Source organism: Xylocopa sonorina, chromosome 12, assembly GCF_050948175.1.
Source record: "Xylocopa sonorina isolate GNS202 chromosome 12, iyXylSono1_principal, whole genome shotgun sequence".
NCBI classification, from domain to species: domain Eukaryota; kingdom Metazoa; phylum Arthropoda; class Insecta; order Hymenoptera; family Apidae; genus Xylocopa; species Xylocopa sonorina.
Window position 1 is genome coordinate 9,287,755 of NC_135204.1, and position 13,930 is coordinate 9,301,684.

The 13,930-nt window shown below is 50.2% G+C and overlaps 1 protein-coding gene across 2 annotated transcripts; it reads right to left on the bottom strand.

The window, feature by feature from the left end:
* Window positions 1-802: 802 nt before the first annotated feature.
* On the bottom strand, window positions 803-10,955 carry LOC143429571 (uncharacterized). Of its 2 annotated transcripts, none has more exons than XM_076905223.1 (8): window positions 10,781-10,955; window positions 7,567-7,787; window positions 7,228-7,420; window positions 4,090-4,406; window positions 2,347-3,974; window positions 1,882-2,283; window positions 1,403-1,788; window positions 803-1,211 (listed from the first exon to the last, which is right to left on the bottom strand). In XM_076905223.1, exons 2-8 carry the CDS (start codon window positions 7,677-7,679, stop codon window positions 861-863), a joined length of 3,390 nt encoding a protein of 1,129 aa, XP_076761338.1. In that variant the 5' UTR covers window positions 7,680-7,787; window positions 10,781-10,955; the 3' UTR covers window positions 803-860. The 2 variants fall into 2 exon arrangements, with proteins under 2 accessions (XP_076761338.1, XP_076761337.1); XM_076905222.1 differs by having other exon boundaries at window positions 803-1,214.
* Window positions 10,956-13,930: the final 2,975 nt, after the last annotated feature.

The following is a 13,930-nucleotide window of genomic DNA, read 5'->3' on the forward strand; positions in this document are numbered from 1 at the left end:
ACTGCTCCCAACTTTTTATTTATTCCTCTGTTTTTGGTTTAATTATCAGGTCCATGACAGAGAAATTACAGAAATCGTATACACGAACAATCGATCACATTCAATCATAAATTCTGTACATAAAGATCGTACGTGCGTTATTAGAATAACAAATTAAACTTCTCTCCTTTTTTCCTCGTATAATGTCCCGTATATGAATACTAAATTTTAGTCGACTCAGAGCCACGTTTGCTGAGATCAAATCTCGCAGAAATAAGAATATGGTACCGTTACCGGTTAAACTGGTATATTTCTGACACATTTCTGCGAAGAGTACCGTTAGTAATTGATAGCTGTACATACAGTATATATCGATACGTGGATGCACTTTGATCCCCCTCGATTACCTCACGCCAATTAAGTTCAACCAATCAAATTGTCCGACTGAACGGCTGAGACGCTGGTTTAATGAATTTGTCCCATCCAACAGAAAAATACCGACGATAAGAATAGAAACTTCGCTATTATCACTGACATTTATATGCGTTCGTAAAAAAAAATAGATTCGTGCTCTTTCGCCTGGAACGTTTCTCGTTCAAGTTAAAAGTGTTCTACAGTATTTACACCTCTCTACTAACTGATATTTCATACAGATAAAAAATACAATTTTTGATATTAGTATAAAAAAATTATCCACAAAATCTGATTGGAAAAGGATCTCTTCGCAAATGATTCTATTTTCAAAGCTCTTTGGTACTTTACCTGTTAATCAAAGTCGCTTTAAAAGACGATTCGAATTTGCGGTGCGAAAAATATTGGAGACCCGAATTTTTCAGTCAGATTAAATGGAAAGAACACTGTCACTAAAGAAATGGTTATTATCATGGTAAATATCCTAATCCTGCCTCCAGACTGATAGAACTCCTGACGCTGGAGGCATTACTGGCCCGTCTACTGACCCTGTTCGCATCGGCACCGAACACCGCCGCGATTTCGGCGCTTTTCTTTATCGACAATGCCTCGTGATGCGCCCCAGATCTGCTTGAACAATGGGAAGGGTACTTCTTGTCCCTGTCCGCGCCACCAACGTATACCAAACGACCCTGAGTGTCCCTGGCACTGACGACTAACACCTTCTCGCTGTCCGAGGACTGCTGAGACTTCCGTCCTGGATTGAACAGGTCGTAATCCAGGGCGAGATTGTTCGAACTGCCGTAGCTTGACGACGACTGCTTCTGGAAGCCAACGAAGACGGTAAGAATCGAATACGTTTCACAAAATTATTACAAAAATAGGCGAAAGGTATATCTATAAAAATCATTCAGTGAAACATTCAAACGACTGTATATAATTTTCAGATCGAAGCGGGACCCTAAGCCCAAATTTCTCACAGGAGAGCTACGCCTTCCAGTTTCCTAATTACCTTGAGTACATCCAAACCTTGGGAAGGCGTTCGACTTCTGCTGGTCTTCGTCGCTTGCGCTCCGTCCGGGCTCCCGGCTCGGCTAAGGGTGCTCTCGGAGGGCACGATACCCCTCTGCCTCAGCTGCTCCATTATAGTCGGTCTCATCATCTGTTTGGCGCAGTAACACTTGTTGCTCTCGGAGCAGCTGTCGGTGTCGCACGCGCATACCACTGTATTCGGTGGGACGGCGGGCTGCGGAGGGATCCTCCTGGATAAGGAACAGTAACACTTGTCCGCGGACACGCAGGTGCAAGACTCGGAATCGTAGCTACACTCACTGCAGCTGACGTACCCGCTGCTACTTCTGTTGGCGGTCGCGCCTGCGCTTCGATTCAGTCTCCTACCTGAAGAACAGTCAGCCAGTTGGTATCCACGATATTAACCGCATCCGATCGCACGAGAGTATCGTCTGACAAGAGCTCGATGCGTTTACTTACATGTATCACTGTCCTCCGACGTGGTGTGGCAAGCAACTCCGTTCTTGTTTGCCGTCCACGAGGACCGCCTCTTACTCAGCCTGTTGGCCAACACGCGATTACGCTGGCTGTTTCTGGCGTCGCAAGAGGAACTGCTGCCGAAGCTATCGTTCAGTCTTCTCGCCGGGAATATCACGGAAGTGAATTCCGTGGGGCCACCTTTCAGCCTGGACACGGATCTTTTGATGGCCCTGCCGAGCAAACAGGATCGACGACTCGATCGTCTCCGTTGCGGCCTTCGACGCCTCCTCATGATGCTAGCCGATCTCTGATATAGTTCATCCTGCGTCAGGGTCGCCGCGAGTTTCAACAGGAACTCTTTGTAGAGGGGTTTCAGGTCGTTGAAAGACATCCCTTCAGGATCTGATCGTGTTAGAGCCACCGGTTAATCCTCGACTCGCGTCGATTTCGTCGAATAGTACTTACCGATAATAGCTGCCAAGATGTCATCGACACTGGTCAATCCTTCCTGGTTTCTAAACTCGTCGAACAGCTCCGTGAATCCCAGGGGTGTGCCACCTTTGATGCTGTTGGGTCGCCTGGCGCTCCCGGGGTTCAGAAAACTGCCCCTTCGAGGTAACTCGACTCTGGTCATCAGATCACCTCGATCCACGTCGACATCACTCTGAGACCTCTTCAGTCTGCTCTCCTGGAGGACCTTCATCGAGTCCTCGGACCTGCTGACAGGCGGCTCGCTGCCAGCTCTGCTCCTCTTCCTGACTCTGGGCTGATTGTACTCCGGCAGATTGTTCAACTTCGACGTGGAATCGCACGACTGTTTCTTCAGAGGCTTGTCCATGGTGACCACTCTGCTCACTCGCCGACCGGAAGCGGCCCTCTCCTGGTCCCTGGGCCTTCTTCGTTCCGCGGATACGGAATCCCTGCTATTCTCCTGGTCCACCTCGTAGACGTCGTTCTTGGTGGCTCTGCCGAAGAAGATGTCCTCCTGGGAACTCCTTATCTTACCCTTCTCGAGCCTGCTACTTCTGCCGCTGTTAATCTCCTCTTGAGCGAGGCTGTAGATCTTGTCGACGTCCTTGAAGTGGTCCTCGTAGAGTCTCTCCTTGCTACCTCGTTTGCTAACTCGTTCGTACAGCGAATTCTCCTCGCTCTTGCAACTTGATTTCACGATCCTATTATAGATAACAACTTCTGATCTTGGGGAATACGATCCCTGTCGTTTCAGCGTATCTCTAGAAGGGTTCAAGTCGTAGGAACCGCGAGCCGTCTCGTGAACCTTCTTCTTTTCGTCCTCTGGCGCCTTGTTTGGGCTCTGCTTCCCTGGACTCTCGTTTTTCTCCGCTCTTCCGTTGACAGGAAGCTTCTCGTACCTGTTGCCGACCGTCTCGTAATAACCGCTAGCTACCGCGTCGTAAATCTTCCCAGTGGGACTGTTTGCAATCTCCACTTCGATTTTCTCCGAAGCACTCGAGCTGTTTCTACTTCCGAACACCTTGTTCTTCGAGTTCTGTCGTTCCTCCTCCTTAAACGCATCCGAGTCGAAGCTCTTCTGGATCGAACTGACGTTCTGCACCACCGGACTGACTTTTCCCTTTGGCGTCCCCTCTCGTCTCCTACCACGAGCCTCTAGAATGTCCTCTGCCTTCACGTCGGAGCTTTTCTTTTTCCTTCTGGGTGCTTTCAACGATTCCACAGGCTTCGCACTCTCGTCCTCGGTCACGGAACTGGAAACTGAGTTCTTCTTGGTCCTAGGGGGCCTGACGGGGTGCGAGGGGGTCGCCCTGGCGGCCTCTGTCTGCGGGATGCTCGTTCTGGCGTTGATTCTGTTGTTCGGACTGGGTTCCCGGATGCTGGAGGCAACGGACGCTAGGCTGACGCATCCCACGCCGTTCGCGTGCCTTGGTCGACGTCGATTCCCGTCGAGATCGGCCAGGAGTGCCCTGTAGAGGGTCGCCGCAGCCGCCACCGCGTCCTCCTCTGTCTCGCAGGCGAACGCGTGGCACTCCAGCAGCCTGTTTGCGCCTGGTCGTCGCATCACCACAGCGAAGATCGGTGGATAGTAGTCCACAGGTGTTTTAAGGCCACGCATCGTTCTGAAAATAAATCGTAGATCGAAGAAACGATTCGTTCTCGCTCGAACGAAATTAATTGCGCGCGTTCGTGACGTCGTTAATTTCTCTTCGCAACGCTTTCCATCGCGACGCTCACCTGTACAAGTCCGCGTGCTTCTCCTCGCCTGTCTGGCTCTGCTCCTGATCGCCGACCAACGGCAAGAAAGCGTACTGCAACTCCCCGGACGGCGCCCGCTTGCAGCGAAGCCTCAACGCGCTCCAGACCGCGATCCTGCGGAAGGGATTGTTCTTCTCGCAGGTTTCCGAGGTGCGGAACGTTAAACCGCGCCTGGAGACCTCCAGTTCCGCTCGTATGGAACCCTCGACCCTCTCCAGGAGCTGACGAAGGGGCTCCTGAAGGCCACGGACGCTGGCCACGCGGCCACCCACCGGCGCTGCGCCCATATACTTCACCTGGAGCAGTAAATCGATAAAAGTTTGGCAGGACTGTACGCGAACAAGTAATAAGAAGAGCAGACGAGCGATTAGAAAAGGATGAGGATCGAGAATCGTGCGTTTTCACGTGGCTAGCGTGCTCTGGAGCACGATACCATCGAAATGAGAAGAAAAAACACTTGATTAGAGAGACGCAAACGGCGAGACAACGAAAGTTAATCAAGATGCAAATACGGTTATGAATAATGCAAATTAATCGATGGTATACGTCCATCAACGGTTTTCATCGAGCACGACGGCCAGCAAGAACAGCCGCGGAGCGTTGCGTGCCGATCGGCAGCCATCGTTAACCAAACGTTTCCATTTAGAGCCGGAGAAAAATTGGTTATCGTTGCGTTAAGCGTATCGTTCGATACGCGTAAACGTTATCTTTACTACCTTTCGCGAAAGTATCGCGGGCAATTGGAGAATTCGTCGAAAGAACGTTAAGAGCCGCGATATAAGCGCGCGTCGTTGGAGTCTGCTGGTATCATCCGGAGAACAGGTTTCTGCGCTCCGCGAGAGACGGAAAAACACGACAATTCGTAAATTAACAGCTAGTTTTAGTTACACACGGCCGTGTCCGTGTCTCTACAAACGAGGACGGTGAAAAGTGGAATTTTTATTTTCCTCTGGAGTCACGGTACCACTCGAGTTCTGCACGCTTCACGTAACGATGAGATTGGTTTGCATATTGGAACATACTTAACGTTGGACGCTGAACGAAAATTCGATATGGTAATGAAGTTCGAATGTGAGATACAGTTTTAAATGCTTCGATACCTAACACGACCGTAAGTAAAAAGAGGGCTAGGGATATCTATGGAGAACGTACGCGTCCGGTTACTTAAGCAATAGCGAACCGTACAGCGCGAACGAGATTTAAAAACTTCCCGCGAGTCGTTTCTCTAATCTCTTTTTTCCTCTCCAGGTCCATCGTGTCCCTCGGATCGTACAATTTGTACGCGAGCCAATCGAACGACGCGTCGAAGCTACGATCTGATGCTGCTGTTGACCTCGACGAGGAGTCGTCGCGGATGGCGCAACGGAACGATGCGGAAGAGGGAGGCCGTAAAAGCGGGGCAATAAGAAAAATCCGCATACCGATCCGCGGCAACGAAGGGGAATTTTTCCGTTGCTCCAAATAGTCGGGAGCTAGGCACCCGTCACGCTTCGCGGATCGTGAGCGGAATGAAAGTGACGATTAAAAATCGCCTAGACACCGCGCACGAAAGTCACGCTCCTTTATCTTCGCGGAGGATTCGCGTATTTGTCATCCTCCTTTCCTCCTCCTATCGTTTCTCTCCTTTCTAAATATCCTCTTAGGATAAACTAGACTTTTAAGCTCTCTCAGCGACCTGTGTAATTGTTTTAGAATTTCTTTTAACGATTATCTCGATTGGAATGTCCGACGCAAACGCGTAAAGGTATCGATTGGTATCACGAGGGTTTAACGCGAGGGTTTGTCTCGTCTGACATCGTAAAATGGAAAGATGGCCGACAGAAGTGAGATCTTGTCGAGATTTCTCAGGTAATGGAAATACGTAATAACTCGTGTGATTTCATATAGAAAGTGCGTTTCGGTTTATCCACGTCTGAATGAAAGCACGCAAAAGTTTTCAATTTCTTTTTTATCGTCCATTACAGACACGTGCGTTTTATTTATCCCGATTGGACGGTTAAATGCCCGACGAGGAGTTTTCATTATACGATTGATGAAAGTCATCAATTCGCGCGCCAGCGGCTGCGAGCGATCTTTCACCGACGCGCGGATCAATCTTGAAAAGTAATAGCAAGTTGGTTTTCCATCGTTTCACAGGGGCATCGCGAGCGACGCGCGGCTGTTTCGCGATGAGAATCTCGCCCGAGCGTGTCGCGTAATTAGTGGTACGCGATATTAAGTGTTACGACGTTCTTAATCTCTGCCGGCACGTTTCGTTCTACTCTCATTCGACTAAACGTTATTTAACACGGCTTCCTTGACCACCGAACAAAACAAATTGTTATATCAAGGTCGAACGAAGGATAACCACGGAAATATATTAATTAATTGCGCAGGATCTAGATCGAAACTATTCACCGCCGCGATTTACACAGGAATGCAGCCAGCTTATCGACAAATTGGAAAAATTCCTTCGAATCCGCTTTCCTGCCTGCGCGCGACGAGCAACCAGCCCACCAAAACCAATTACGCGTCCTCTTGAATTCGATTTACGTCGGTGGTTGGTTCTCTCGTACATTTCTTTCACACTCCTTTACGCGATGGAACTTCGTAGCGATCGAGACGATTGGAGCATCGTCCCGTATACGCTTGGAGCGATTCGAAAGTCTTTTCGAGTTCGATTTGCGCCAGAGTGCGAACGTTTGTCCCCAAGTCCCCTCCCCCGAGATTTTTCGTCGCGGCGTAACGAGTGCGTGCTCGAAGGCGATTCTCAGCCTCGAAGTAGGTGAATCCTTCGGCATGGTAGCCGCGAACACGTCTCGAGAGTGGAACGAATGGCCGTTTCCCGAGATTTTTCTGCCCACGTGGGGGAAAGGGACGCGTCCGCGCGCGGTCGTACGATCGAATTAGCATAAGTGAAAAGTCTTTTTCTACGTGATCCTGTCTAATTGCAGTGAAATCTTTCAGGTGCGGGTCTACGCTTCGCCAAGGACACGGCGGGCTATCGCATTTCCGGTAGCAATGGAATTCACGAGGGATGACGCCATGGATGAAGACCAGTCACGATCGATCGTATTGAAACGTACGAAAAGAAGAAGTTGGGAAGAGTCACGAAGGAAAGTGATCGATAATATTTACCGGTAAAATCGCTGCAGCGCATTCTCCGGGTGTTCCGCTTTCCGCCTCCACAGAGGCGAACATCGCCTCGATTCGCGCCTGCACAGCGCTGTTCACCCTCCTCTGCTCGTCCGCTCCGATGTCGTCCACGTGATTCGAGTTCATCGTCGACACCCCTCCGTACCAGCCGCCCATGGTAGACCCGTAAATCGACCTGAAACGTACATCTTTCCATTAATTTTCCATGGATCTATTGAACAAATGAAAGCTTTCTTCGAGTATCAGCTCGCAGACGCTCGTGCCAAGTGGTGTATACGAGCATTTAGTAGTGTACGTAGTGCAATTAGTGCAAATACACACCTCGAGTCTTCGAAGAGAGCGTCGATACGAGCCTTGCTCCTGAGAGAGCATTCTGATGGAGGCCCAGCCAACCGGAAACCCTCCTCGTAACAGGACATCCCCGCGTAGGACATTTCCCTAAACGCTAAGCTACAACACAGTCCACAGAGGCAGTCGTATTCCTTGCAAGCTCCCTAGAGCTTTTCTCTTCGCCGTGTTTTCACCGAACGACGTCATTCGTTCTGAAACAAGACAACCAGCGTCTCCATTAAAAAGGAAACCGTTCTGGGGGAAGAAAAATATGGAAGAACTAAATGTCGTACTCGAGAAGAGCGAATGGTATCGTCTGTGTCGTTGGGACTCGAGTGGGAAAAATGTCGATACGAACGCATAAGTTTACAGAGATACGCGTCTGGGAAGAATGAAAAAATCCGATGGATTCAACACGGTGGGAGGAAAGGGTAGGGGCTTCGAAGATCTCGCCAAGATCTCACCTCGTTTCCACGGACCCTTGCCGCTGTTCCGCAGCGTGCGTTAAATTTATGCAAGAAACCGTCGGACGGCCTGGCAATTAAAACTGTAATTGCTGCCGCGATTGGACGAAGGATACCCGATCGATGGGCCACATTTCAACGCGCCATTCGAGTAAAAGTGACGCGAGTCCCCGTTGCTTCATCGTTTCGATCTCCCATTTGGAACCAAGATCATTCGTCAGTGAGATAAAAGCGTCGGAAACGAATCGTCACCCAAAGACGGACACGTCTTACAGTTGTTTCTAACGATGATATTAATTCGCAGCCGTTCCGTTTCACGTAATCGTCGAAATGCTCGCTGAAAGGCTAGTAACAGCTCTACTACCGTGTTTACAAACATTCCACGGATTTTTAATACCCGATAAACGATCGTGGAAGTTTACTACGCTGTAAATGTGCCAGTTTAAGTTCAATTTCTGTACGCGGACGAGCCTCGACGGCCCTGCGATTCCTGTCTGGCCATAAAACGTAACTGGAACGCCTTTACTATTGTTGCATCAGCGAATGCCAGGGGTATCCTCAATACAAACGCCGATCGTCGCTGTTCCAAGCGGCCTCCCAGTCACACGGACCGGCGGGTATTCGCACGACGACCAAGGGAATCGAGTTTCGCGACGGAGCGACCGGCGCTGCATTGTTTACCGCCGGTAGAAATCGCGGATACGCGGCTCTTGATAGCCACCTCGACGCGGAATTATCGCGTGCGTGCCATCGACCCGAGCGCTGCTCGATTTTCACCCACGATGCGTGAGACCGAGCTGTTTCTTTCGCGTGGAGAACGCCTGATCGAGCCTCGACGATCCGCCTCGACTATTTGCTGATCTTTTGGTACTTTGCTACTTCGACACAATTAAATACGAACCAGTTGCAATTCTCTAAGACAGAAAAGAGTGGAAGATATTGCGAAACAAGTCAGCCATCTTGAATACTTGAAATACTACGAGATACCAGAACGCTCGACGTTAATGCTTCCGGCGAACCGACGCTGATCTAGTCCAAGCCTGCGACCATTTTTAATGGAACCAGAAGCTATTAGAAAAATCTCCATTTACGTTTGTTTCACCGCGTATCGGTTCCCTATTGGCGTCCACTCGAAACACATTAGAGGCGACGCGAAATCCCATTCCCCAGCGATTATAATTTTTAATTCCCTGTCAAATTCCGCTAGGATACCAACCAGCATAATTGTCTGTACAGTTAGACGAATCAAGGGACTCATCCGAAGGCGTCGATCTTTTCGACCGGCGTATTACGAGGAATAACTGTCGCTGGCATCGGCACGTAAACGGAACCCATCTGCTCACGTGTTCACCGTTGCACGCCGTGCTCGTAACGAAACTGATTATCGAAAAGTGGACGATTACCGATCTTAACGGTTAATTATGTCAACGGGAACCAATCGATTTCGAGGGAGACGTTTGAAGCGTACTTTATTCGCGCGTCGATGTCACGTTTGAAGAAGGCTTCACGATTTTCCGATTTTCCAAGCATCTCCGCATCGACGAAGTTTTCGAAGATTCTCATTCGACGGGAGAAGAGAAATGCGGGTCAACGTTTTCTGTTTTACTGACTTCAAAATCTAGATGGGAAGCAGAATGATGTGGGCACGATCCGTGCAGACGCAATTGAAACAGAAGTCGGCAGTCGGTAATTGACCAGACCGAGTCGAATGATATTCTGTAACTGGGATTTCGACGTTGAAAAATCGCCGGTCAATTATCATTACTCATCCTGGCGAGCGGCGCGAAATGAAACGTCGTCCCGCAGTAATTGTCCACCTTTAACGAACCGTCCGGCGCGACATTTCATTTAGCCAAAAGGGAGTCGAACAAAGGAACGGTTCGTAAACCCGAACGAAACCTGTTTCCAGCGGCCACGAGGCATTAACTTCGCCGCTGCGCCTCGTCGCGGTAAATCGGACAATCGCCAGCGAAGGGGACCGCTTAGAAATCCATTTCCTTCGCAAACATCTAATTAAACTAATGAAAAACCTGCCGAGAAGAGAAATTGCCGCTGTGTATTTTATTAAAACCTGGAAACCTGTTCGTCCCGACGCTAATTTACGACCAATTACACGATAAAACCATCAGGCATCGAGTATATTTACAAGACTGTCAGCGATTCGAGAGACGATCTCGCGTCAATGGCGGCGATATTAAGGTCGACAGGACGGATTCCAGCATCACGTGTCAGTGAATCGCGTGGAGCAAGAAAGTACGCGGGGTCTAAAGCGCGCGCGGATCGTTCAGCTGGCAATTACCAGGTTCACGGCTCGTTTGTCGGCCGCGTTCGAGCCAACCGAAGACGAATGCTCGGAACGGAAGCGGCCGGGCGCGCGAAACGGCTCGCGTGACGGGGAAAATCACGTCCGACCGAGTGGAAATGCCAATCGAGAGATACACGGACGGGCAGGATCTCGGGAAAATTCGAACGGAAGAAAGCGGATCTCCCAGAGAATTTTAATTGCCAGACGTAAAACGAGAGACTCGCGTTCATCGATGGAAAGCGCGTCAACGAATGAAATTACTCCCGTCACCGATGCGACTATAATTAAATCTCGTTGGTACCTGGATCAGGAGACTAGAGAAAAATGAATCGTCCGAGGTGAAGTCACAGGATCCTCGGATGAAACTCGCGCACGACGATACACACTCGAGCGTTCCAATAACGCGCGATGGAAGATCGAACCTCCGTCCACTTACTTTCCAATTCTCGCTGAACTCGATCCACCGAAAACGATCCCAGGTGTCACCTACGGAACTTTCCCAAATCGTCCGAGTGGAAACAGAACACTGGCACATCACCATCGCCGCTAGTCCCAAAATCACTACCACCGCACGTCGAGCCGCGGCACCTCTCGCACCTCCATCTTGGTCCACGCGAGTCCCTACGACACTGCAATCCCTGGTCCACGAACAGACGAATCGTTCCAAAGCGCGTGCGAGCTTCCGCCTCGATCGGGTTCTCTCGCGGAAATTTCGAAAACTTTCCCGATCAACGGTTCGAAGTGGTCCACCGGTGGGGACACGCGACGCTCTCGTCGCCGTTGACGATCGACCTTGGCCGCGAGTCGATCCGGATGGCCGTCGACGTGAAACTGCCGGGGATGTTCCGCAGGAGAGACTCGAGTTCTCTACTCCAGTGAGTCGGCTCCTCCGCGCTGGAACGAGGAGGAAGGAGAGGGAGGAGGACGAGGATCGACGGAGAGAGCCTCTCCTCGCGTGCTCCACGGGAAGGGTGAACGTCTTAACCGGAAATCTCGCGGCGAGTCCACCGTCGATGACACGCACGATGCGTACGCACCGATTTGATCGATTGGACAGGCGTCAGCCTCTGTTTTGCGTTCATCTGTCATTATACGACGCCGGTTTCGGTGCCCGAGGACACGTACGAGAGAGATGGAAAGTGCGGCTCGAAGAAATTCGCCGTTCGAAGTTCGCGATCGTTTTTTCGAGGTATCGAATGTCGAGAGGTGTTTCACCTTGGATATCGTCGAGAGTCCAGTCGTACTCTCTCGAGAAATTGGCACAGAAGAACGATAGTCCGCGATGATTGTTAATTTCGAAATTGATATCGAGATCGCGATCACTCGTTGCACCGCGTAACCGTGTATAAAATAGCAGCTGCAACAGTAACTCCGTGACGATAGTTTATTCAAATTCCTATGCTTTAGTAAGCCGAAGAAATTTAACAGTGGTAGCGCAGGAAAGTGGGTTAAAAACTAGTTACGTGTATTACACTAATTACCAGCCGTTTAGCGTGCAACCATTAGCCGGTGGAAACGGTGGAATTATCAGGGAATTGGAAAACGCGCCTCGTATTACCATTACAATGCCGGCGCGGGATATTTACATCGACAAAACGTTACGAGAGAAAACCCATTGTTCCGTCCAACGTGGAATCGATGTAATTGCCGTCGATCGCTGGTGAACTTATCCAACCGATTTCTCATCCTCGAGCGGACGATTGTCTCTCAAGTTTCCACGCAATGATCACTAGACAGATACGAAATGCAACTGTATTAAAGAGTTGGCTATTAAAGCTGGCGAACGTACAAGATCATCTCTCGTCGCAGAACCGGAGCTCGGTTCGCCGAAAAGTTGCAACCAGGAAAAAATGTCGAAACGCACGCGCGGACCCGCTACAGCCGCGAGCGCTGTTCCAGAATCGCCGCGCGATTAAATCCGTGGCGAGATCGATGGACGGACGGAAAGTGTGCTGACCTCGGCTCGGAAGTGTAACGAAATCAACATCGAGACGCGGCGATTCATCGTTTGGCGCAGCGCGCGTGACCAACGTTTTTACGGTGACCGGGAAAGGACGCGCGGGGTCAAGGAAACAGGGAGAAGGAAGAGGAACGCGGCGGCGAGCAAAAAGGAAAAGAAGAAGAAGAAGAGGAAAGAGATGGTGGAGGAGGAGGAGGAGGAGGAAGAGGACGGAGGACGCTACGGGGGAAGCTGAGGAGCACAGTCTGGATTCTCTGGTTTCCGTCGCTAGTCCTCCTCGGCGTGGTAACCGATAACGGTACCGTATATACTTCGACGGGCGCTCACCAATGTGAGAGTACTGTTATTCCAACGACGCAGCTGTCCTCTCTGTCCCACCATCGCGGTTCCCCATCCTCGTCCTGCTCCTTTTCCACCTGGCGAGTTTTGTTCGCCAACGTTGATTGCGAGCGGTTGTTCGATCGTCGTTTAACGCTCGACGAGGAACAATGAGAAACTAGTCGCAGAGCGGAGCGAGAGGGATGTTAGAATATCGTAGAGGATGGTAGCTTCTTGGACATCGAAGAGATTAGATAGGAAAGAGATGGAGGTAAATTAGTGGCAGACGTGGTTTCCTTGGACACCTGGTACGCGGAGACGACAATCTAGAAGCAATTTGGAGTTCGATGAGAGCACCAGGAGATAGGAAAGAGGATTTTGTTGAAAGAGTTGGAGATTGTGGAGGTAGAAGGCTTGGAGAACCGAGATACTGTTCGGTAATATGTTGGGGGTACTCGATGAGAGCGCACGGAAAATTCTCAGCGTCATCGTTTTATTACTTTCCATCTGAACCGCGTGTCGATGTTAAAACGCGGCTATGTAGATCAGACTCGTCATGGTAGCAGTCGCCGTGTAGCCTGTACAGCAACCGTTTATTCAAAGTGGGAGCAAAGTTCATCCTCGAGCAGGCTGGACTCGAAATCGCGCAGGTTTAACGGTGTGCGAGCGCAACAGAAGCGCACGCTCGGTTACGTCCTCCAGTCAGATTCATTTGCACGCGTTAATTTCTCGTTTACATCCCTCCTTGTCGATGAAACATCGCCACGGCGAAAGTAAACCGCATTTTTCCTACTTTCTACCGGCAATTGTCCAAGGAGTCTCTCCTTTTGAACGCGCGTCGCCAAACTCGCTGTTTTTGTTACAAAAAAAAAAAAGGAACTTTATGGTCGATATAAAAAGCTGCGATAGCGAAACGTCCAACGGTCCTCTGGTTCAACGTTCTCGCCTGGTCGTAAAACGACGGCGAACACTTTCCGTGTTCTCAGAAGCGTCGCGAAGTGTGTCCCTTCCTTCGCGCGTTAAGTCTGCGTCGAGATTAAAAAGCACGCTGGCGATATTTTCAGCTATTTCGCTCGTCGACCGCGTCAGAGTAGCCTTTTGTCAGCGACAGCTGACGGAAGCAATCGTTGCTGCGGAATTTCCATCGGCTCGGTTTTTCGATCTTCGATTACGCAAGGCTCGCGCACAGATGTCGCGGCGCTCTAAGAGGACAGCGGAGTCGCATTTGTTTGCCATCGTAAAACTCGCGGTGGACTCGATGCGGTAAAGCGAGAAAGAGTTACGTAAAAGAAATAATATTCATTTCCT

Excerpts from the sequence above, each read along its gene's own strand:
- LOC143429571 (XM_076905222.1), bottom strand. The coding sequence starts at position 7,679 with ATGTCCTACGCGGGGATGTCCTGTTACGAGGAGGGTTTCCGGTTGGCT. Across the intron at positions 3,975-4,089 it reads AAGCACGCGGACTTGTACAG|AACGATGCGTGGCCTTAAAA; the intron begins GTGAGCGTCGCG and ends ATTTATTTTCAG. Across the intron at positions 1,215-1,402 it reads AAGGTTTGGATGTACTCAAG|AAGCAGTCGTCGTCAAGCTA; the intron begins GTAATTAGGAAA and ends GTTGGCTTCCAG.